This window comes from Melampsora larici-populina (genome assembly GCF_000204055.1).
Source record: "Melampsora larici-populina 98AG31 unplaced genomic scaffold MELLAscaffold_22, whole genome shotgun sequence".
In the NCBI taxonomy this organism is placed as follows: Eukaryota; Fungi; Basidiomycota; class Pucciniomycetes; order Pucciniales; family Melampsoraceae; genus Melampsora; species Melampsora laricis-populina.
The window spans coordinates 166,828-189,944 of NW_006768786.1; the positions used below are offsets into that span (position 1 = coordinate 166,828).

General features: G+C 40.9%; 4 protein-coding genes across 4 annotated transcripts; 1 reads left to right on the top strand and 3 right to left on the bottom strand.

The window, feature by feature from the left end:
- Nucleotides 1-1,172: 1,172 nt before the first annotated feature.
- On the top strand, nt 1,173-6,431 carry MELLADRAFT_87610 (Hypothetical protein; the record flags this gene model as incomplete). The annotated part of the gene is made up of 9 exons (XM_007410740.1): nt 1,173-1,462; nt 1,568-1,687; nt 1,765-1,876; nt 1,958-2,299; nt 2,384-2,602; nt 2,661-5,847; nt 5,914-6,005; nt 6,096-6,213; nt 6,304-6,431. The coding sequence occupies 9 exons, from the start codon at nt 1,173-1,175 to the stop codon at nt 6,429-6,431; spliced, it is 4,608 nt and encodes a 1,535-aa protein (XP_007410802.1).
- Nucleotides 6,432-7,682: 1,251 nt separating this feature from the next.
- Nucleotides 7,683-9,721, bottom strand: MELLADRAFT_74930 (uncharacterized protein; the record flags this gene model as incomplete). The annotated part of the gene is made up of 6 exons (XM_007410924.1): nt 7,683-8,308; nt 8,402-8,480; nt 8,596-8,695; nt 8,791-8,971; nt 9,057-9,486; nt 9,586-9,721. 5 exons carry the CDS (start codon nt 9,150-9,152, stop codon nt 8,174-8,176), a joined length of 591 nt encoding a protein of 196 aa, XP_007410986.1.
- A 2,089-nt stretch (nt 9,722-11,810) lies between these two features.
- Nucleotides 11,811-14,683, bottom strand: MELLADRAFT_87612 (uncharacterized protein; the record flags this gene model as incomplete). Its single annotated transcript, XM_007410923.1, has 13 exons — nt 11,811-11,936; nt 12,033-12,430; nt 12,509-12,553; nt 12,639-12,763; nt 12,846-12,993; nt 13,071-13,188; nt 13,264-13,356; nt 13,442-13,581; nt 13,753-13,981; nt 14,043-14,161; nt 14,270-14,323; nt 14,470-14,485; nt 14,585-14,683. The coding sequence occupies 13 exons, from the start codon at nt 14,681-14,683 to the stop codon at nt 11,811-11,813; spliced, it is 1,710 nt and encodes a 569-aa protein (XP_007410985.1).
- A 2,685-nt stretch (nt 14,684-17,368) lies between these two features.
- Nucleotides 17,369-19,805, bottom strand: MELLADRAFT_87613 (uncharacterized protein; the record flags this gene model as incomplete). Its single annotated transcript, XM_007410922.1, has 7 exons — nt 17,369-17,485; nt 17,610-17,823; nt 17,944-17,989; nt 18,043-18,709; nt 18,752-19,224; nt 19,301-19,369; nt 19,430-19,805. The coding sequence occupies 7 exons, from the start codon at nt 19,803-19,805 to the stop codon at nt 17,369-17,371; spliced, it is 1,962 nt and encodes a 653-aa protein (XP_007410984.1).
- Nucleotides 19,806-23,117: the final 3,312 nt, after the last annotated feature.

Sequence of the window (23,117 nt, forward strand, 5' to 3'; positions counted from 1 at the left end):
TGATGGAGAGTACATTGTACTAATGTTCTTACTCTTTGCATTTGTGAGCACTGGTGTAGTTCATTCATTGATGGCTTTCTCTTTTGCCATTGTCACGATTGATCATACACAGACAAGTGCTCATAACACAATTAGCACAGAAGATCAAACTTTCTGAGAGGAAAAGAAAAGATCAGAGGTGTAGAATCTGGTCATTTCAGAATATTTGATGATTGTTGATCAATGAATCATTCAACTGATGTGAACATCATTCTGCATCATTTTAGGATCTTTTGTATCTCCTGATACCTCAATTGACTCACATCTAGTGCAATCAGTCCCAACACATTTAGATCCCTGGTATGTAAGCATACTTTACTGGTTTTATTGGAATGGTCTTGCAAGCCTAGACACCACTAGATGCAACTTGGAAAAAACTATAAGGAAAGACATTTTTGCAGTGTTGATGGTGTCCAACTTCATACATGTGGTGGTGAGTGCCACAAACAAAGTAGCCGGCCCATAATACACTCCTGGAAGTACTCTATGGATCTTGAATGTACTTCTCCTTCCTGCGAACAAGATTGTGGTGATATGAATCCCACAGTGCGGATCTCATTCTCTACTTATGAATGCTGAATATGATACCTCTTTGGTTTCGTGAAGGAATATTATCTTTCTGGTCTGTGATAAAGTCTGATATGACATACAGTCAAACCGGAAAAGCTTGCCACCAATTCCCCGCCAATTTGCTCGAGTTTTGCGGGCAAAATTGGTCAAGCTTTTCCGGTTTGACTGTACATAAGCAATCCAACTTCACAAAAGCAAACCAAATCAGCTCTGAAAGCACAATTATTTTCAACTTTGTTGAGTTTATTGAGAGATGCCCATCATGAAAGAGCCCTCACCCTGGTGATGTTTATAATAGGACATCCGCGTGAGGATAGAGAGATAATTTGCGTGATGTGTAATGTGTTTGTATGTAAATATGACTGTAGTGTGAATTGTAGTTGAATTCTGATCAGCGGCCAGCCAGTTCCACGCTTCGATTGAACTTGATCGAGACTCAGAGTAGGTAAACAGCGTCATCATCACTTTACTACTCAACTCAGCTTCATGACCATCAATCATCATCAATTTATCATTTTTAACTAAATCAACATCAAATCAACTTATCAACATCAAATCAAATCATGCGTTATACTTCTTTACCTCGTACCGCTACCTTTGCTTGGTCTCCTGCTTCTTTTGTTTCATCTCCCGTCTCAAACTCCCCTTCCTCTTCATCATCTCCTACTATCAGTTCTACCAATAACAATCAAGATGGCAAGAATGGGGTCGAATTCAACGTACCTCTCTTGGTCACCGGTACTGCTAGTGGTGCACTCGATTCGACCTTCAGTTCCGACTCTAAACTCGAAATCTGGTCTCCTTTCTCATCACAGTCTGCCATTTCGCTAGGCGAAGTGGTAGTCAGCTCACGGTATGACAAATCACTTTTTACTGATCTCAGAAATTGTAATAAGGTGGTACTACTTTGGACGATTGCTGACTAAGTATAATCTCGATCATTTTCCATACAAAACAGGTTCAATCGATTGGCTTGGAGCAATGCAGCTGGCTTGAAACCAAAGGGTGTCATTGCTGCTGGAATGGAGAATGCGGACTTGGATATCTGGGACCCTCTGAAAATCTTGGATGGTGAAGGGTAAAGAACATGTCAATCTGATTACCTTACAATGTTGTCAAGACTGATCTTCTTTTCGATGATCGGTATTGTTTCAGCCCTGAAGCATCCTTGGTGAACAAGATGACCAATCATACTGGTCCCGTCAAAGGTCTCGATTTCAATCCGATCAAAAATAACATCTTGGCCTCAGGTGCTACTAAAGGAGAGGTTAATGACGTTCTCTACCATACGGTTACACCCTCTCAGACTTACTGATTCACTCCACTACCACCTTATTTTGATACCCAGGTTTTCATATGGGATCTCAATAACCCGGTGAAACCATTTGCTCCTCCCCCTTCCCGCTCCTTGGACGATGTGACTTCGGTGAGCTGGAATCACGTAGTACAATCTGTACTTGCAGCATCATCCAACAACGGTTATACCGTAGTTTGGGATATTCGAGAGGCCAATGGACAGAAAGGACGAGAAGTCGCTACTCTTAGCTATAGTGGTTCAGTAAACCAAATGCCCGCCTTCGCTCAAAATCAACCCGGGATGATGGGCGGACCTCAATACGGAGCTCAATGGATGGGCCCCCAGGGTGGAAGACCGGGTAGCGTCAGCTCCGTTGTTTGGCATCCTGAAAACGTGAGTGTCACCGAAGAATCAATCCGATCACTACGCTCATACTTGATAAGTAAAAAGCTCACTACTTTGTGACATATTTGTTAGCCCACAAAATTAGCCACCGCCTCTGAGGATGATGGCACGCCAATTGTGCTTGTTTGGGACCTCAGGAATGCACGTGCACCCGAACGTGTACTGGCAGGTCACGAAAAGGGGATTTTGAGCCTTGCTTGGTGCAAGCAAGACTCCGACTTGCTAGTGAGTTGTGGAAAGGATTGCAGGACGATATGTTGGAATCCAACGAGCGGAGATCTTGTGGCAGAGGTACGTTTAATTCTTTTCAATAGTCCGTCCATGCCATGAAGAATGAGTTCACTCATAGTTATCCGCTTTGAAGCTTGCACCCAGCAGCAACTGGTCCTTCCAGACAGAGTGGTGCCCCAAAAACCCTGATCTAGTAGCAACCGCTTCCTTTGACGGCCGCATAGCGATCCACTCTCTCCAATCGACCGGCGACGAATCCGATATCTCACAGCCGCAGCTTAATGTACCCCCGGCAGATGGTAGTGATATCTTTGGAGACCAGGGTATCTTGGCCTTAAACAGCGCAAAAGCTGCTGTGAGCTTGAAGCGAGCGCCCAAATGGCACAAACGGCCTGTCTCTGCGACGTTTGCATTCGGAGGTAAACTTGTCACGCTGTCCAACGAAGTGGTGGCACCAGCCCCAGTACAAGGTGCCATGGTCGACCCGGCGCAACCGTCCACAGTCGTGTCATCGGTCAAGATCAAACAGGTTGTCACCGAGCCCATTCTTGTCGAACGCGCTCTCAAGTTGGAGAACGCTAGTCAAGAACGAAACTTACAAAACCTGTGTCAAGAACGAACCAATCAGCTCCCATCTACTGCGTCTGCGACAGAAGTACAAAGCTGGAAATTACTCTCGACCTTGTTCAAGACCAATTCGAAGGAAGAACTTGTCAGCCTTCTTGGCTTCTCAAAAAAGCAAATCAAGGATTTAGTCGAGCGTCAGATCGAAGTCTACAAGTCGTCAAAACGTCCCGATGCGATTTCCCGCTCGGCTAGTGAGATAGGCCATCCTGCACCTATCACGGATAATTTCGGTTCCGACGCTGGCTCGATCCCCCGCGAGCCTCTGGTGACGTTCGCAGACACACCTACAGAAGGATTATCTGCGCCTTATGAAGGTGATGAGACCACCACCAGTGGAGCAGATGCTGCTCCTTCTGAAGCTAGCGTAAGCGCCATCTCAGATTTAACGAAGGTTGCCGAAGCAGAATCCGAAATTACCGAGCCTAGCCTATTTGGTGATGATAACGCAAATGCAGCGGGTCAAACTGCTGCCTCGGTCGACTTCTACAGCTCAATGCGATCTGGACGACCTGCCGCACTGCCTGACCATATTCTCACAAGAGTTGGTGGTGCATCCTCCGTGGGTGCTACGATTGGGTCGCGTGCTTCCTCAGTCATCTCCGAGAACATCCGCGCCAACACTTTCCAAATCTACCCCAACGAGGAATCAAAAGGTGAACGTCTTATCACCCGAGCGCTAGTTGTGGGCGACTTTGAAAGTGCTGTGTCATTATGTTTGTCGACGGAACGATATGCCGATGCGATTTTACTGGCTGTTCGAGGTGGTCCCGAATTGCTCCAAAAAGCTCAAAAGGCGTATTTTGAAAAACAGACACCCAATTTACCATACTTACGACTATACCAGTCAATTGTGATGGACGATTTGATCGATGTGGTTCAGAATGCTGACCTGGCTGAGTGGCAAGAAATCTTTGTGGTCTTGTGCACGTTTGCGAAGAAGGAAGAGTTTTCTAGCTTAGTTGAACAATTAGGACAAAGGCTCGCTTATCAATTTGCATCTTCATCCGACAACAATTCTAGTTCTGTTTCAAACACCGTCGAGGAATATCGCAAAAACGCTATTCTGTGTTACTTGGCTGCAGGAAAATTAGAAAAGATTGTTGAGATATGGATCGAACAGATGGAAGAGGAAGAAGAAGCTCAAGTAAAGAATCTAGGCGCAGATGATCAAAAGTCTAAATCAAGTATTCATGTGGAAGTTCTTCAAACCTTCATTGAAAAGGTCACTGTATTCCAGAGCGCCATCAATTACATCGATATCGACTTGGCTCAACCAACCGAATCTGCTGAGGTGGCAAACTCTGGAGCTCGAACTTACAAATTGGCAGCATTGTACGATCGCTACTGCGAATACGCTGAGTTGTTAGCCTCACAGGGCTTGGTAAACACAGCATTGAGATTTGTTGCACAAACTCCATTAGATTACAAAGGAACCAACAACTCTGCTCCATCTCAGGCCCGCGAGCGCCTCGCCAAATCGATTGGTTTGACTTCAATTATTGCAAACCCAATCTTACAGCCCGAACAGAAGACCCCAACCAACACTGCAGCTACTGTACCACTAGACAAACCATTTAGTGAGGTACCTACCAACGCTCAATCAGCCTACGGTTCCTACGACCGTCCCATCGCTCAGAACAATTATCCCAATGCGGCTTACAATCAGCAACCTGCTTTCAACACAGGAACGAATATGGGTGGCGGATACGCGAATCCGAATGTATACGCCCCTTACGGTCAACCAAACACGACTAATACCTATGCGCCGACAGCACCGACGCAAGGTAGTTCGTTTTTTCCGGCACCCCCAGCTCCAATGGGCACATCTCCCATTCCTAGTCGAGCGTCGAGCACCGCACCTCCTCCGCCTGCTTCTCGTCAACGAATTGGTGAAGCAGGAGGATGGAACGATGCCCCAGTTGTTAACCAAGCGAGAAAGGCTGCAATTCCGCCCCCCGCTGCGAAACAAGTGATCTCCTCTCCGTTCCCGAATGCCTCTCGGACCATGTCTCCCGGTCCCAACCAATACAATAACCAGATGCAAGGCTACAATCAACCACCGCAAGGATCGCCCGGTGTCTCTAACCTACCTCCACGTGCAGGGACTCGCACACCAGGGCATGCTACAAACGTTCCACCACCTCCCAGAGCCGGTTATCCTGCTGGTGTCCCACAAACACCACAACAATATGGTCAGCCAGGCCCGTACGGTCAACGTCCAGGATCCGTTGGTCCCTATGGTCAACAAACCGGCCCCCCAGCTCCTCAAGGATATCCTCAATCTATGGGACCTCAAGGGCCTGGTAATCCACCTGCCTCTGTTAATCAAACTCCTGGTTCGTATGTACCTCCAAGAGTTCAAGTTCCAGCCGGAATCCAGCCTGGTCCGCAGTCATACTCGCCAACAGCTGCTCAAGGTGGTTACATGCCGAATACAGCTCAACAACAAGGACCGTATGCTCCACCTACCGGGTATCCTCAACAACAAGGCCGAGGCTCGATGTCAGGCCCTCCTGGTCAACCACCAATGGCCTATGGCGCACCTGGACCGAACAATGGGATCATGAATGCTCCCAGACCTGGTGGATTTGTACCGCCTCCTGGTCAACAACAAAGGGCTAATCCACCACCTGCAAGTGCTGCTCCACCAAAGCCTGAGCCACCGAAATCTAAATACCGTATGTCTAATCCTCTGTTTCTTCCTGAAAGATCAAGATGTTGACGACTCTTCGACTGAATGTTAGCTGCGGGTGACCGAACCCACATACCTGAACATAGCAAGCCAATCTATGTAGCTTTAAATAGACTGATTGGACAGATGAGACAAAGCTTACCGGTGAGCTATCTGTTTTCTGCAATCTTAGCTGAATAATCTCTGATGCGATTGTCATATCCTTTCTCATACTTTTTACAAAACGTCATAAAGCCTAACCAAAAGAAAATGGTAGATGATACAGAACGCAGGTTAAATGTATTATTTGATGGACTTAATTGTGAAACTGTACCACAAGCGGTTGTGGATGAGTTATTAGATATCGTTAAAGGTAAGAATCGAATCAACTTTAGTATCTATGCAAAAGAGCGTTTGGTCTGATTTTCTTTTTCTTCTGGAAACCTTGTCCTTACCATCACAGCTATCGAATCTCGAAATCTTCAACACGCTTTACAATTACATATTTCACTTTTGACTTCAGGAGTAAAATCAGAAGAACTTACGACTTATATGCCTGCTATTAAGATGTTGATTACTAGGTTAAATTGATTTCGATGCGAGATGATCAATTGTAAACGTCTTTTTTTATGTTGATGATTTGTCAAAAAAAGATCGAAGCATTTCATTCATTTCGAGAGTGTTTCTTTTTTCTTTCTTCCTCTAGTTTGTCATAGAAAAAAAATGTGATGGGAAAATGTAGTCGGGATTGGAGGAGCGGTTGGATGGTTGATTGATTTTTTGTGCTGTAAAAAAATAGTTAACATGTGTGCTTGAGTGTGTGTGTGTATGATCTCTTCATACTAAATCAAGGTGATCAAAAAAATTGTTCTTATGAGATTTGAAATGGTTATGGAATGATATCTCTTTCATGACATTGTGCCTGTTGCTTCGTACCTAGTCTGTCATGTTTTCAAACTGGAAATTATGGATAACTCGAAAGCCGCGCTCATTGATAGATCTGGTGGGAGTTTCCTTGTTAGGAGTAGCAGATGTGACCTAAAAGGCAAGCCCTGCTTAGGCCATGTCTATAAAACAAAGTGCACTCTATCTTGTTGAAGTAATTCTTTGTGGAGCTCAATTGTGCAAACAGACAGTAGCTAGGTATGACCAGGATCTGATAGTTTTACAAACAGCTTCACTTGCAGGAGCAATTATGAGTTGAAAATTGAACTGTCAAACAGTAAAATTGACTGATACCTTGCAAGTTGAACTGGGGAGATGTAAATTTTATTAACCTGTGGGTCAAGTTTTACTATGTTTAATTGTGGCATTTTTTTTCATAGACTTCATTAGCTCTTTATCACAATTCATGTCTTTGAATTCCTAGTTTTTTTACCTTTTCCCTAAGATTGGTCTTTGAGTTTTTCTTTACATGTCTGTTTTACCATCCATTCCCATGCTTCCATTATTATTCACTTTGTTAAGTTTGTTTTAGGGCGCATTCAGTGAAGCACATTCTGATCAGAATTCTGTCAATTCAAATTGCAAAACTGAACCATACTTCACCAAACCAACACTTCAAATTTTGCAGAATACAAATTCTCACCAGAATTTTCTTAATTGTCCTTATTTAATGTGTGATTTTTTGTTAAACCATTCAGGGATCTTGTCCCCCCCAAAGATAACAAAATGGGCTGTCCAAGACTGATTGGGATGGAATTCAAATTTTGAAATGGCCTTTAGGTACAGCTATTCTGCAAATGTCTACTTTAATCAATTCATCAGAATGTCTTTCAAGAATATCTTTGGATGGTTTTTTGGACTGAAGTTGGTTTGGTGACAGGCCTGGAGTAAATTCTTGTAAGATTTAATTGAAATTTCAAGAAGTTCAAGAGAGTGAACATAGAACGAGATCAATGTGAATGGTAGTAAAAAGAATGTCAAGAAAGATAAGAACCAAGCCGTACCAGACACCAGTGTCATGAGCCTAGGAGAGGACTGAACTTTATAGAGATGATGCCAAAGATGGAAATGAAATGCATTATACGTGCACCTTGAGAACATGAGAAACGAAAGACGGACGAGTAATAAATGAATATAAAGGCCTATGATTATGATCTATTATATGTATACAATCCATGCAGAACTTTGGTATATATCCTTGTGCTAGTCCACAAAGCTCTTTTGTCCTCGCAAATGAAGAGAACAAGAGACAGTTCAAGAAATTTTATCTTCAAATGACGGTCAAGTTTGATCAAGGTTTTAATCCCAGCGATGTGGAATACTCAACTTGATTGTTAAAAACACAAACACCAAGATAAATACGATGATCAAAGAGGATAACTAGAGATTTAATCATTCGAAATGCAAGGCGTTGTGAAATCTTCTGTGTTTGTTTGCATATGAATGTCTTGTGAGTCATGTTCATATTGCTTCCGTGGGTCTTGAACTGGTATGATGATGTCTAGATCGACCCATACGCGCCACTGCGGTACCAGTGATGAAACATCAAAAGTGACGCGATGAGAATGTTTCTCCACAAAGAAGTCTTGACCGTAGAGAAACAGAACAAATCTTACAAATTGAAACGACATTGCGATGGCAATGAAGATTCCGCTGGCCAGAGATAGCCATGAACCTAATCCACGCCAGTGTGCCCTTTGATTAAGAATACCCCGCCAGAGTCAGATTAAAAGTGTTCATGGAGAATGAACAGAAAGTTTTGAGGTGGGTTGCCAATCACTCTATACAAGGCAGTGAAAAAGATACTCACGTGAGCACAATAGCTTTGGCATGAGTGCCCATGAGAAAACAGACGACAGTCGAATACAAGATGGCAAGAGTCATTGTCAAGCTATGTAAAGTTAGGTAACCTAAACTCGATATTAGATGACATCAATCACAATCCCATCAACGTTAGAATATGATCTACATTTGCAGACTATGATAAAGTAAAAAAGGGACTGACGCAACCCTCGACGAAGCAATCTCGCCTCTTCCTTATGAAGAGGTATTGTTCCATTATCTTCAGTGTAGACATTTCTGCGTCGCGCAAGTAAACCTACTTGCATCTTTCGTTTCCGACGAACTGGTTCGACATCAGCGCTCTTGATCAGAGAAATCAATGACCAAGTTGCCGCGGCGTAGATCTAAAAAGTGTCCCGAAAGTAATTGCCACTTAGCTATGCTAATTTGACATGCTTTGCTACCGTTTGTAAAATTAGAGGGACTCGCCATTAGAGTGATCAGAAGGAACACACCCCAAGCAAAGGCCATCACTTGTGATCTTCGGATCAGCTCATCGTCGATGTGCGCTACATTAGCGGCCATCCGTGTCACATCGCGTGTCTGATCAACCAAAGTGATTGCATTACGATCCCGAGTGACATTTTTGAATAGTCCGTCGCTCAAAATTGCGGTGGCGGCATTGGTAGATTTATTTAAGGCTGTCCACGATTTTGCTGCTTGCTTCAGTGAGTTGACTAGGTCAGACCAGATGTCGCGTTCATGACAGAAAGCCGTGATGTGCCAAGCGAGAAGTCCGACTTGAACAAGAGTGACCAAAGCCGGTACGCCTAGAAAGAAACAATTGAGGAATAGAGGCTTGAAGATGTAATAAGGTGAAGATTTGACTGCTTCTGCGTACGCGGTCTGGGTATACAGCCTGTTTTTGAAAAATGTCGAAGGTCACAATTTAGATATCTCTCTCCTTTGGTATTTGTCATACGCACATGTTCCAGACGTTTTTTAGTGGTCAACTTACCTAGTGTAGACTGAGGCCCAGGCCGTGACCCAAAAGCCGTAGTAAGTCAATGCCCAAGATATATAGAGCCTAAGGAGAAAAAGACCGTGACATCTGTTTTAGTTTTGTGAACCTAGCTATCAAATTCCAAGAAATCATATACAGGGTGACTCAAGGAAAAAAATGGCTTTCAGACTGACCAGAGTAACAAACTGTACTTGGGAGCCAAGTCGTAAGATTTAAAGGAGGCCAAAGTGAGCCAGATTTCTGCTTGCGCCGCACTGCTCGCCAGTATCTGGAAGCCTGCCATCAGAGGTCCACTGTTGGGCAAGATGAGCGCTGTGGTCTCCACTAATCCGATCATGGGAAATGCATCCATGTTTCAGGATAATGCCGAGGATTAGCTTCACTCTTGATTGGATATCACTTGCTTCAGCAAAAGTAAACAAGACGTCGACATACCCCGATTCCCGTCCCGATCTTCCACACAGATCCTTCTGAACAACCATCCATATTTGGCTTTTTGCGCAGCTGATTTGGGAAAGATGAAGCGTAGCAGTATGACGAGACAAACAATAAAGGTGAGGAAATGAATGATTGAAAAGACGAAGAGTACGACGCAAGTCGCAAGTGGGACCTTGGGGAATCGAAGACTGTTGATGACTTCGTGCCCGAATTCGAATGGATTGACGTCTGGAGGAACTGATTCCAAAATATCTTTGTGAACCAGAAGGAAGAAAACAAATCAGTGATACTGCTATTTATTAATTGAGCCTCAGACCAGCTCGAAAGAAAGAAAAAACTTTTAGGTGTCGGCATAGAAGGTAAACATGATGTAAATGTCGCTTTTGATGAGTTTTTTTTGAAAGATAGCAAAGGTGAAAAGGAATAAGTTGCGGTTGAAGATTTTTTACGTACACTTAAATGATTCAGCAACTCTGGACTGCCTCAAGGCTGCAGGTGGGAGCCCGCGAAGGTCCATTGGTGAATTGGAATAGTTGATCTTTGCGGTAAGTCAAGGGATCCGACCTAGTGGGAGACTCCGTAAAAAACTTGAAATCTCTTTAAATACCCTCCAATTTCTTCCAACCAAGGCGCTGTGAGGCGTTCGTTGAGTCCTATGTACAGTTCTTTGTGTGCGTATCGGATCAAAATCATATCAAATCCTAACAAATCGATAGAATTGGATAAGTCGAGTGACTTCCCTCTGAACTCATCAATCAATTATTGCAGACCAGACCATTATTGTGATATAAATAAAATCCATCGCAATAATGACCATACGATCAATTCAAGTATATAATTATTTATGTGGAAGTTTCTTATAAACAATAATTTCTGATGATTAAGGATATCTATAATGAACGATGACAAGAAATAAGATTTACCACAGAAGGATGAGAAAATATTACCAGAGCGATGATAAGAATGATGACCAAACGACATCGTTGAGGGTGAAGCAGCGGCTGGCTTGTCTCAGGGTCGGGTCACGTATATATAGCACTAAACCTTGCGACCCAACTTGATCACTAAATTACAAATACGAGCAACCCAATCACTCATACATCCTTACAGACTTCAACTTGTTCTCCAAGATGCTCGCGATGTGAAGTAAGTCCAACAGGCTGGGGCAATTCATGGCTGGATGTGATTGGGATGAACACAAAGAAGTATAAAGACAGGACTTCATCGCGTTAAAATTTATAAAACAATTAATCAAAGTTTGTGTAGGTTTCTTTAACAAAAACTTCTGAACCCATATCCCCACAAAAGCTAATAGAAAATGTCTCTTCTCACTACAATTTGTAATCTATTTATGATACGAGATCTTATGATAATTTGTCAGTGTTGAATGATAATTAAAGAAATCAAATCTTTGTTTCTTTTATTATTTACTTGCTCCATTTTCAACTGTTCAGATTTTAAATCATTTTCAACTACATAATAAGTTTTTCTTTCTTTTATGCATTTCCATAAAAATCACTTTCAATTAATAAAAAGTGACACAAAATCTCTTTATAATCTGCATTTAATCACTTTTTTCTTTCTTTCTTTCTTAAAACAACCAAAACCAAAACCAAATCTACTCAAGCATAAAGACAAAACAAACAAAAAAAGAAATACAAACAATCTGATCTTATCCATTCCATAAATCCCTTCTGTAATCTTTTGGATTCTCCCAAATTTCAATTAGTTTAGATTAGAGTGATCAAACCGAATTATATAGGAGGATAAGAAGTGATGGTTTATCTATAATCAGGTGGTCTTTCAGTTGAAGCTGTCCTACGTAATGGTTGAGCTTCTTCACTTCCATCACTTGATCTTCTTTTTGTACGTTGATCTGCTTCATCTTCATCATCTCCGATATCAAACTGTCAAAGGATTCACACAAATATTCCGATGTTGATTAGTTTGGGAACTACGTCTAGATGATGCTTAATATGAAAAGATAAAAAAGTATGACAAACCACAACAGTTTCATTTCCAACTCTTCTTAATTGCAAAGGAACAGCATCACCACCATCTTCATGTGAAACCCATTCTTTACCATTCTCATCATCATCTCCACCCATTCCACTTCTTCTACGATCATCATAATCATCTGCACCTTGTTCATCTTGTGCTAATTCATCACTCATTGCTAAATACCTGTTACGAGCCGTTGGTCTCCATAAGAATGCAACGGAAATAAAACAGACAATATAAAGGAGTGCAAGCCATCCATCTAAGATGAACCATCGTGTTCGCCATGTTTCGGGTGCGTAATCTTCTTGAAGTCGATTGGAGAAGGAGATCGAGGAAACCAAAAAGAAGAGGATAATAACCACAGCGGCGGCGATAAGGATTCGATGTAATCTCACAAACACTGGGTTGGAGCGATATACGTTAGTAAACCTCTTAGATTGCCACGGATCAAGACTGAAAAGGATAATTAATGGCGTACTCTGCTTCTTGTAGGTTTGCTTGCGGCTCTCGAGATCCTGAATAGCTGCGTGTTTGAAGAGGTTATTCATGATCAGATCAAAAAGGAGGAAAGGTGTGATTAGACAATAAGTAGATGAAAGGATCCGAACTTTGAGATAATGCTGCCATGATCCACATCATAAATCCAGTCAATGTAAATGCCAAAGGGAAGACCATGAAAAAGATCCAAAGTCCAGCTGATTCAAAGGGAAACGTTGCCATTCCAATAGCGTAGCTAAGAGAAGAAAAGTAAAGAGAGCGAATGTAAGACCAATGTGTTGACCTTTCCTAAGCTGTGAACCAAGAATAGTACTAACACCACACCAAATACAAAATGAGCAGCCGCCAAAAGACGTATCCGTATCATCATCGATCCGAGAGAGTCTTTTACAATACTATAGCCTAAGGATACGATGAGGAGCATAAAGAATGACATGGCATTCCTTGCTGCGCTGAGGATTGAGACTGACAAAGCAAAAAGCGGAATAAGCAATGATGTATAATCTCATCAGTCTGTATAATGAATATTGGGGATAGCGTACCGAGGACTAACAGAGCGTGTGTAACCGTGGGGGCGCCAACATCATTGACATATTTATAGTAACCCGAAACACTTGCTAACTCTACTACTAGAAATCCAATACTAGCCGAGATGTAATGCTGAAGATGATGTTGGAAATACAACAAAGTCAGACTCTTTCATGGACCTTTTTTCCATTTATAATGAGAGCGAACCTGAACGGGCAAAATCTCTGTACGATGTCTGTAACAATTGTATGTCCATAGCATACCAACAAGAACGTAAATCAATGTGAGCGCTGCATAGAACTATGATGAATAACAAAAGGCAACCTCTGGAAAACTTTAGCTAGATCATGTCACCATATCAATGAAAAGGTTTTGAAACACTGACAGCCACTTTGGGATATTCGCCAGCGGGCAAGTTGCCTTTGAACACGTTTTGAAAGTCTACCACACCAGTGTAAGACGTGTAGGTCGTAGTAGTGTCATTTGGAGTTGCACCGGCAGTCAATGGAACAGCTCCCACACAATCTGACGGAAATTCAAACAAAAATTGCTAGGTCAGTGGATTCGATTCGACAATGATTTTCCGTTATTACTCCATCACAGAGTTTGGAGCTATCACCACCAAATCAAACTTTATAGGCCGAATTCTTTGGGACTGATAGTAAACCTTCGCTTCTTGTTAACAAAATTACTCACAATATCCAGTTTTAGTCACATTATATCGCCAGGGTCCAATGGCCATACTCTCCTTCTTTGTTGAAGCCATATCAGAAGCACTTTGAGGTGTAAGCTTAACACTTTTAGTCCATATACTAGTTGACTCTTTAGTAACCCCAGCTGGTAGAGGTGCAACAATAAATTCACCCAGGTGTTCGGAGGTACATAATCGACGACTGACAGCATCAAGTGTGCAGACATATGTTCGCTATCGATGACAAATGCATGTCAGATGTGAAGTAAAATGTTATATGCTAGAAAAAACTGACATTGCTGCTCCAGGTATTGGGTGTTTTCGGATCGGACTCATCCATTCCCAAATATTTTGCATCTGCCCATTCATAAATGACTAATGCTAATTGACCTTTAGATGCAGGACCAAATAAAACTAAGTGAAAGTTGGGTTAGGATCACTATACTTCTAAAATTCAAAATCTGTACAAATTTCAAAGGTGTTCCAATTGAGTAGCTTTTGAGCGAGGTTCCGAAGACTCACTCTCAATATAAGGTTCCCGAGACCCGGCAAATTTCTGCCACATTCCAGAACAGACTGTTGGTGATTATCCAGGATATAGCGTGAGAAAGGTACCATCCGTTACAATGATGAAAGAAGCGATAAGAAAACATCAGCGATCGGGTGAACTTCGCTTCTCGAGATACGATTGATGATTCGATCACAAGACAAATGTTACCTACCCTGTCTGACATCATCCTATCAAAATGTCCAAACGTAAAAAGACATCATAAATTAGATTTCTGAAATAACGGTTAAATGACTGAACAAATCAATGGTAAAATTAAGCCTACTAACGGTATCTGAGATCAAAACCTGATAAGACTTGACAAAGGTAGTGAAGTACAATAAACTGATTAGAAATTGAATCGAGAAGGTTGACCGGCGAAATCTCATCGTATGATAATATGCCAGTCCGATCGTGACGTGGCAGGAAATTTATCGCGATTCTTTCTTTCTTGACAATCCAGCAGCCAATCTGATACAATGTAAAAGGTATGAGTCGTTAGGAGAGTCCTCGCTAGTGAATTGAGAAAAGAGATCTGGGTAATTGGCCGTCAAGGTAAACCGTAAGACTACTGAAGGATAGAAAGGTGAATGTGAGTTAGAGTATGATTATAAACTTGCATGACAAAGGATGAATCACAAGAACGAAATGAATCTTACGATGTGGAAAGAATTGATATTATCTTGTGAGTTGGTCTTGGTTGATGATGATGACTGTTTTGATGGTTCTTAATTTCGAATATGCTGAGAGGCACCAACGGTTTTAGATTTGGAATTGTAGTACAGTTTAACTTTATTCTGAGTATAGTTTTCATACCCTTAAGCCTGTTGACACCTCTCTTGACAACCAAGATCTGCAAAATATATTCACCTTCCCACCTGCCATGTCCTTGATCAACTTGCTGGCAAGGAAACTTTGGCTCAACCTGATAACATCTACAAGCTGTGAGCATATTTCGGAAATATCATGATCAAAAATAAATTGCTGAAGAACCCGCCACCATTGCTCGTGGCTTTCAAGCTTAGCTCATACATGATCCATTGGGTTAGGAAAATATGTGGAAAGTAAATATTTTATTAGGATATCCTTTTATTAAAGGCAGCTGCAGGTTCAAAAAAGAAATCTTTATGTACCAGGCAAAGCACCCAGTCAAGTAAGTTAAATCCTCTTTCTGGTTCAATTTCTGACTTCCTGAAACCATTCACATTTGATCCATTTAATTTGTTACCAATATTATGTATGATTTCTTGTGATTTGAAATCCTAAAAATAAATTGATCAATTAACACTTCTCTGTCTTCATCAAATCTGTCAAACAATCAATTTGAAACTTACTTTGTCACAGATGTTATATCATTGACTGATTTGTTTAACATCATCATACTCAGAATAAATCTTATGTATCTTCACCGTATTCAAAAATGAAATCAGGAAACTCGTCCTTCAGAAATGAACAAATTTGCAAAATTTACCTTTAACAGTTTGTTTGATGGTTAATAATCAGTGGTGTGCTGTGTGCATGGTGGTTTTGGGTGGTAAGCTGGATTGATCAGATGAAAGATCAATGGTAAAATGGTAAACTGAATGAAATAAATCATGAATTGAAACCTAAGCCTATCCTCAAAGGAGTATGTAAGGCTTCCCAAATCTGAATCTTGTCTTTGTTTAAAAGACCTTCAACCTGGCAGTGGTAAATCCATCAAGTCCTTTTTTTGAACTTCTACATATTCTTCATCTTTCTCAAACAAACTCATTGTTGAACTTTCATGACACCTCACCTTCTAAGCTACTAGTACCATGTCCTTGATCAGCTTTCTGGCAAATAACCTTTGACTAAACTTGATAAGATTGTGAAGTAGTGAGCACATATTGGTGTGGACACATTGACAGCAGAAAGCAATTCCTCAACTTGAGAGCGTGTTTGGTAAAGTATCAGAAATCTGGACAGTGTAGAAATTGCATTCTGTAAAGTGTTTTTTTCTTCATTACAAGCATTCTGCAAATTCTAGAGCATTCAATTTATAGAATTCACAGAATGCTTGTCAGATGCCAATTCTAGGTTGATTTCTAGAATTGGCTATTAGCAAATTTGTACCTTGAAGAATATATTCAATCTTTTCAACGGTTAATTTCTATCAACTATTACCTCATCCTCAGTCCATATAAACAACTATTTTTACCACTTCTGAACCATCTGGAACAGAAGGACTCTTACCAAATTTTCTATTGAGTCAAGTGGAGGGATGGTATTAACATGGTAAATAGAGTGATCTGACATGTTGAAAATGGTCAACTAACTAACACCAGAGAATAGGTGGGTCCACCCCCAAATACCCTTGGATACTGGTTGGGCTGATCAATATATTTGTCTTTCTTAATCTACAATGGGATTTATCTGAATTGTGATCCCTTTTTATCTACTAAAAATCTTGATGCAAAATGTTTGTGGTTGAAAGCTAGGCATGCCAAATTGTAAGACTTGATGTTGGATATTGTCTGACAGTGAGGTGTGCAAGAAAAAGGCAAAACTATTGCATTTCCCTCTTGAGGGGATGCACCAGGAAGATATTTTTTTGGAGATCTCTGGATGCTTTTCTTCTCACAAGAAGAGGACAATAGTGACTGAGGGAATGGGACTAAGTCCCTTTGAACCTGATTTCAGGGAGTGAAGGCTCAATGGAAGGATCTAGAATGAAAAACATGATTTCAGCAGCTACACTGAGGACAACTGAAGATAAGACTCGAGAACATTCCAGACAATGACAATAAAACCATCTCAGAAGAAATCAAAAAATCACAAATCAAAAGAGAATGAGAATGGATCAACATTATCAGTGGATGTATTTGTGATGTGTAATATTTCAGCACATCATAGCTTATCAAGGTCTGAAAATCTGTAATCACAAGGAGAGTCAAAACAAAATAGTTGGATGAAAGCTAAGCAGTCAAGTCCCTGTGTCTATAGTATGTAGCACTTGTGTGTCAACAAGTGTGCACAACTTCCTTTTCTACCTCAATAAGAGTCTGTGTTTGCTTATTCATGAGCAAATAACACACAGCACAGCTTATGAAATGTTATGATGAGCTTTGAGTGGCCTCCAGAACAGGTGCTGATCTTGGGTAAGCTGTGCTTTGGTCCGCTTCATACATGTGGGACAATTGAACTTCTTGCCACCAGATGTCACAATCCAACTCTGTGTTAGTATTTCAAATTCACACCCAGAAAAATTGAAACCATTAGAGAAACAGACCATATCAGCAAAGTGTTATGATGTTTGTGTTATTGATTGTGTAGGTCAGGGGATAATCAACTTACATTTAAACAATCTTCATGAAACATGTGGGGTACCTTCCCACATTCTAACTTTACAAGGGATTGCCACTTCAAGAATCCAGCTTTACAAATGGCACATTGTTCATAATTTTTATCACCAATGAGGTTTCCTTTGAAGTCTTCATCTTCATCTGAGAGTAATAGACTTGATAAAAATCCATAATGACCACTGTCTGCTACAAAAGTATCAAGGTGACTTTGATCAGAAATCCAGTCAGAATGAAAAAAAACTATATATTCTGGATCTCAGTGGCCTTTTGCATTTATGTCAGCTCCACCTTATTTGTGGCTGAACAAATTGCAAGCATGCACATACATGCTCTGGTGCATGGAGCTGCCATGGTACCAAGATGGAATGACTTCTATCATGGATCACCAAGATTTTATTATTATTGAAAGGGAAAGAAGTGCTTACCATTTTTCCACACATGCATTTTCAGGTATTCTTCAAGTCCTTCAATGTAAGGACTTAATTTATACATCATTCCAATGAAAAAGTCTTGATCTTCATGATATTTCTCCACATTTTTAAAATCTAGGCCATATAATTCTCCTTTACCTGAAGTGAGTACTGAATCTCGGACATTCAATTTAAGTAAACATTGCTTGACATACGAAACATCCACCATGTGCAGGCTTTCAAAAGGCAATAAAAGGTGCATGATGTAAGGGTCCTTATCTTCCTTCTTGAAGTATGCTTGAAGATGAGGCTGTAATTCTGATTGGGACTTGACCCACAGGTCAATTGCTCTGAATGGTTTATTGGTTGATAACGAAGATTCAATGAGCTGTCTGGAAGATTCATAAAACTCCTCCAGATATCCTAATATTGAATAGACATATCTGACGGCTTGGTCACCAGGAATATTGAGGGCAATGTGCTGGATACATTCCAATGTTAATTCCACATTACTGGTCTTGTCTAAAGAGCTTGTTGGAAGTGATTTTTTGTAGAATTCTGTGATTTGAGTTTTTTGTTCGTGTAGTTCAGCATCTTTAAGATACGTTCTGATCTTCAAAATCCACTCGACTCGCTTGAGACCCTTAGTGATTGCCAGCTCTTGAGAGTCCGGGTACGATTTCTCCAAGTATTTTAATATATGACACAGTTGTTCGATACATACGTTGGCAATAGCTTTCAAACTGATGTGTTCCAAACATTGCAATGTCAATAACTTTAAAATATTTGCATCGTCCAAAGATTCTACTTTAATGAATTTTTTGTACACCTCTTCAATCTTCATTTCCATTTCTGGATATAGTGCATAGTTGATAAGGCCGAATCTAATGTCCATTATCAGCTTGACTCGCTCCAGAGCTTCTGTGATAGCAAGCTGCCTCGTAACTGGATAAAAGGAGTGTAGATGTTGCATTATCTGGTATATACGTTTGATTTCTCCAGGTGTAGTTTCTTCAACAATCTTGAAACGCAATAAATGGGATATCAATGAATCCGCAATTCCCGGTTTAGCCAAAGACATATTTTGAAGCAGTTGGTCGTGTATGCTTATGAGTATAGGTGAGTCTATTCCAGTCCATCGAAGGAAGAACCCGAGGTCTTCAATCACTTCAACTCGCTCTAGAACTTCAGTCACAGCTAGAATCGTCTCAATCGTATCAGCTTTTCACATTTCGAAGGGATTCACACGATTCATGAATAGTGAAATACTCACCTTCGTCTACTGGAAACATTTCTGTTCTCGCGTTCAAGACACCATTGACCCTAGGTGTAAAGTCAATTCCTGAACATAAAATGAATACTTGCTTTTCCTATCTAGGACAGTATTTGAAGGTTAACATACCTAAGCCTTTCAATAAAAAAAGCTCCAATCCGCCTCGACTAACGCTACCTGTGTTTGGGTCTTCTCTGATAGGGTTGAGGTTCCCTCTCGGCAACAAAGATTGAAGTGTATCGAGGACACTCAAAGTCCACACTCTTTCATATAATTTCATATAACTCTCTTGTAAATAATCCAATGCGGTGATTATACTCTGTTGAAGGTAAAGATCATCGGTGAAGATGCGAGAGTTGACTTCAACTTTCTCAACCATGCGCTCCAACTCTTCAGGAATGGTGCATAATGGATCCATGATGATGCTGGAATAAAGATCACGAATCTTTTGCATTCTCTTGTAAGCAGCAAGATTTCTAGTGGTTCTGTCAGATGGGTTTGGCATCAAAGTCCTTGAATTAGCCTTAGATTCGATATTTTGGACCGCTTCATTAAATGGCCGGATGGATTCTATTTTATTGAGTCGCGCTTGTATGTAGACCCCTTCGTCGACCTGCCTGCCCGACGGGATGAGGCTGCAAAAACTACTAGATGAAATTATCAAGTACCATCCCCACAATAAAATTGTTTTCTTCATACTGATTTCGATGGGTAATCAAGTGTTTGATAACCAAAACTCGAAAGGTTCGGTTCGAGTGAGTTTTAATCAAATATTGCAGACGGACTTTTAAGATGTTGAGACGAGTCTTCAAGCTCAGGGATTCAAGTTTTCGAAAAGAAAATCGTCACAAACAATGCCTTCAATTTATGAGAATCCCCCTTCGATCAGACTTGGATCTTACCACCCTAAACCCGCCCTGGTGAGACTCCGCACCGCAAGTGTGATGCCTACAGCCCCGAGCGCAGACCGTCATTACAGCTCTATGCACTGCCACCACGCAGAGAGGACGAGTTTACTAGGTTATTGACCCAACTTCCCCCGTTTATTCTCATCTACGAGGTCCTTGTGAAACATATGGAATTTTGCATAAGTTCTTGGCTTCAGGCTGAGATTTTGGAAATCAAACAAGTCACAAACCCGCTCTTGGATTTTGTGTGCTCATCTTTGTGTCCTGATAAAGGACATAAGTTTTCCGTTGGTTATGACCAAATGCCAGCTGATTTGATTTTATGATATCATCATAATGAGTACTTTTATAACAAAAAATCTTGACAGATTTATCACCGTCAATCAAGCAAGTACATGAGAAAGAAATGAGTTTCCAGATCAAATTTCTCTGGTTAGAACCACTACCAGCAAAGATACCTCAGATTTTGCAATCCAAGGTATCCTCAGACCTACATTTCCTTGGACTGTGTTTCCAAGGAATTAATCCGAGGCTTTCTATGGCCCCGGAGATTGCCTCAGATCAATTACTCAGACACACAGTCCGAGTCTATTGCCATCCGAGGATACCTCGGATTTTAAAATCTGAGGCATCTCTGTTGGCTGTGAACAGTCAGGTTGGAGAGATATGATGTGAATTCCAAAGTTTGAAGTGTCACTTATACATGTTTGTGCAAGGCAGCACCAACCAAGTTGTATTTTGTGGGTGGGACATACCCAGTCATGGTTGAGGGCAAGAGGAGCCGTTCAGGGCCCTTAATTTGGAGGAGGCAGCCCATATGCAGAGAAATTCAGGTATCTGGATAGAATGAGGATCAGATATCAGTCTTGACTTAAGAGTGATGTATGATCGAATGAATCACAATCTAAAAGAAAGATTGAGAAAAACAATTGTTAAGTTTGATGAAGAAAAAGAACAACAAATTCCATTTGGAGTGGGACTGTTTTCTTTGGGCTTTAACCATAAGTAAAACTGAAAAGTGGTTATATGTGCTAGATCCACATATACCACCCGCCCGAATCTTCTGACATTTAGATAGTCAAGCTTACGGGATGGCGGGCCGCAGGCCGGTCTGGTTTTGCATGGTTGGTAAAACTTTTCCTCCTGTGCAAAAACCAAGAGCCGTTCCATTGACTTGCTGGGTGGGTGGGTGGTATTTTTGAATCTAAAAGAGAACCAAACTGAGGATTGTGTACCAAGATTTGGATGTGCTGGGTTCCAGGATAGTCGAGTCTGTTGGTGTGGGAATAGGAAATTCTGAACTTCACCTGTTGGAAAGGTGGAAAGTTTTTTCCTCCCGCGGCGCCGGTTAGAAGCATATGCTTTTAGCCATCTCAACTAGTACCACCATCATGGAACTCACCTCCAAGTTGTGCCTTTGTTTGCGGTACCAAAGAATAGGTTGGTCTTATATGTAAATGTAATCATCAAACATTAAGGGCCCGTTTGGGTTGTTTTCAGATATTATCTGACCTGAAAACCAAATTTTGATTTGCCCCTATCTCAAGGGGCACATCGAGATACTGGTCTTTCAGATATTGAGATTGCCAAACAGTGATCCAAAAGAGGTCAAAAGACGTCTGTTGACCTTGCGGTGATCATATTTCTGTTAGGTAACAACCACATGAGATTGTATGTATCTTTTTGTTCAACTCAAACTTTTGAAACAATCATTGTTGACCTTCATTGTTCTCATCCTACTGTAATCTTTCCATTTGATGTATCCATTCTTCTTTTGAACTCGATCTTATCTCTTTAATAATCTAATTGGTCAATTTCTTCATCTATATACTTTGATAAATACATTTTAAATTGATCTTTTAATAATTTCATCATCTAAATCTACGTTATCAAATTGTCGGTTGATTCTAGTTCTACTACTGCTCAAAGGTAAGATTGATCAAACCTTTTGAATCAAAGTATCATTGATAGCATTTTTCAAAGTTTAGTATAACTATTCAAATAAGATCCTTGAACAATATCCTTTAGAAGAATATCTAAACAAGGCAGAGATGAGATTATAAAATGATCAAAATAGTAAAAACTATTATGGAGTGAGGGTGGATGAGCAAAGCAGTGAGGATCGAAGAACATAAGGGTGTGTGTGGGTGATGAGAAGTTGAGAAGGAGATGAACGAAGAAGATAGATGGAGGAGGGGCACATCAAGATAGAGCCTTCAGATATGGCCAAAAGGCTGTATCTCGATGTGGACCAATATCTCGATATTGACAATCAGATATTGACCTCAAATATTCGAACCAAACGCTGATCTGATTTCGAATATCTGGTCGAGATTGGACCCAGATACAATGTGGCTGTATGTCACTTTTTTGGTGTGAAATTTGGCCACATCATATCTGCTCGCGGTGTCTGAACGGGCCCTAACAAATGATGTCATGATGTTAGAAAGAGAAATATATCATCTACAATGCACATATTACCACACACGTGTTATGTTAATAATGAGATGTTGCTATGCTACACTCAATTCATGCCAGTGCAAGTATGCACATTTGTTCCAAAGTGACAGTGCATTTTCAGTGACCAATGGTGATTCCATTGGTCAACACAGCTTGGATGTCTGAAATGGATCAAACAATCTGATGATTAGCTTTTTGACAGGGCATGGATTCTTGGGTGTGTTTTTGACCTCCATCCTAGCTGTTCAGAATCCTCTTTGCCTTGTAGCAGGACCGGTTGTATGCACACTGAGCAAGCCTGATTATGATGCTTGCTTTTTTGCAAGGCAATCCATCTGATTAAAGATTCAATTGTGTTGTATTGTTTATTGTGCGCAAACAAGGTGTCATACAACAATTACACAACTACAAGCTGAGTTGGCTTTAGCCATTAAACAGTGAATTGCTAA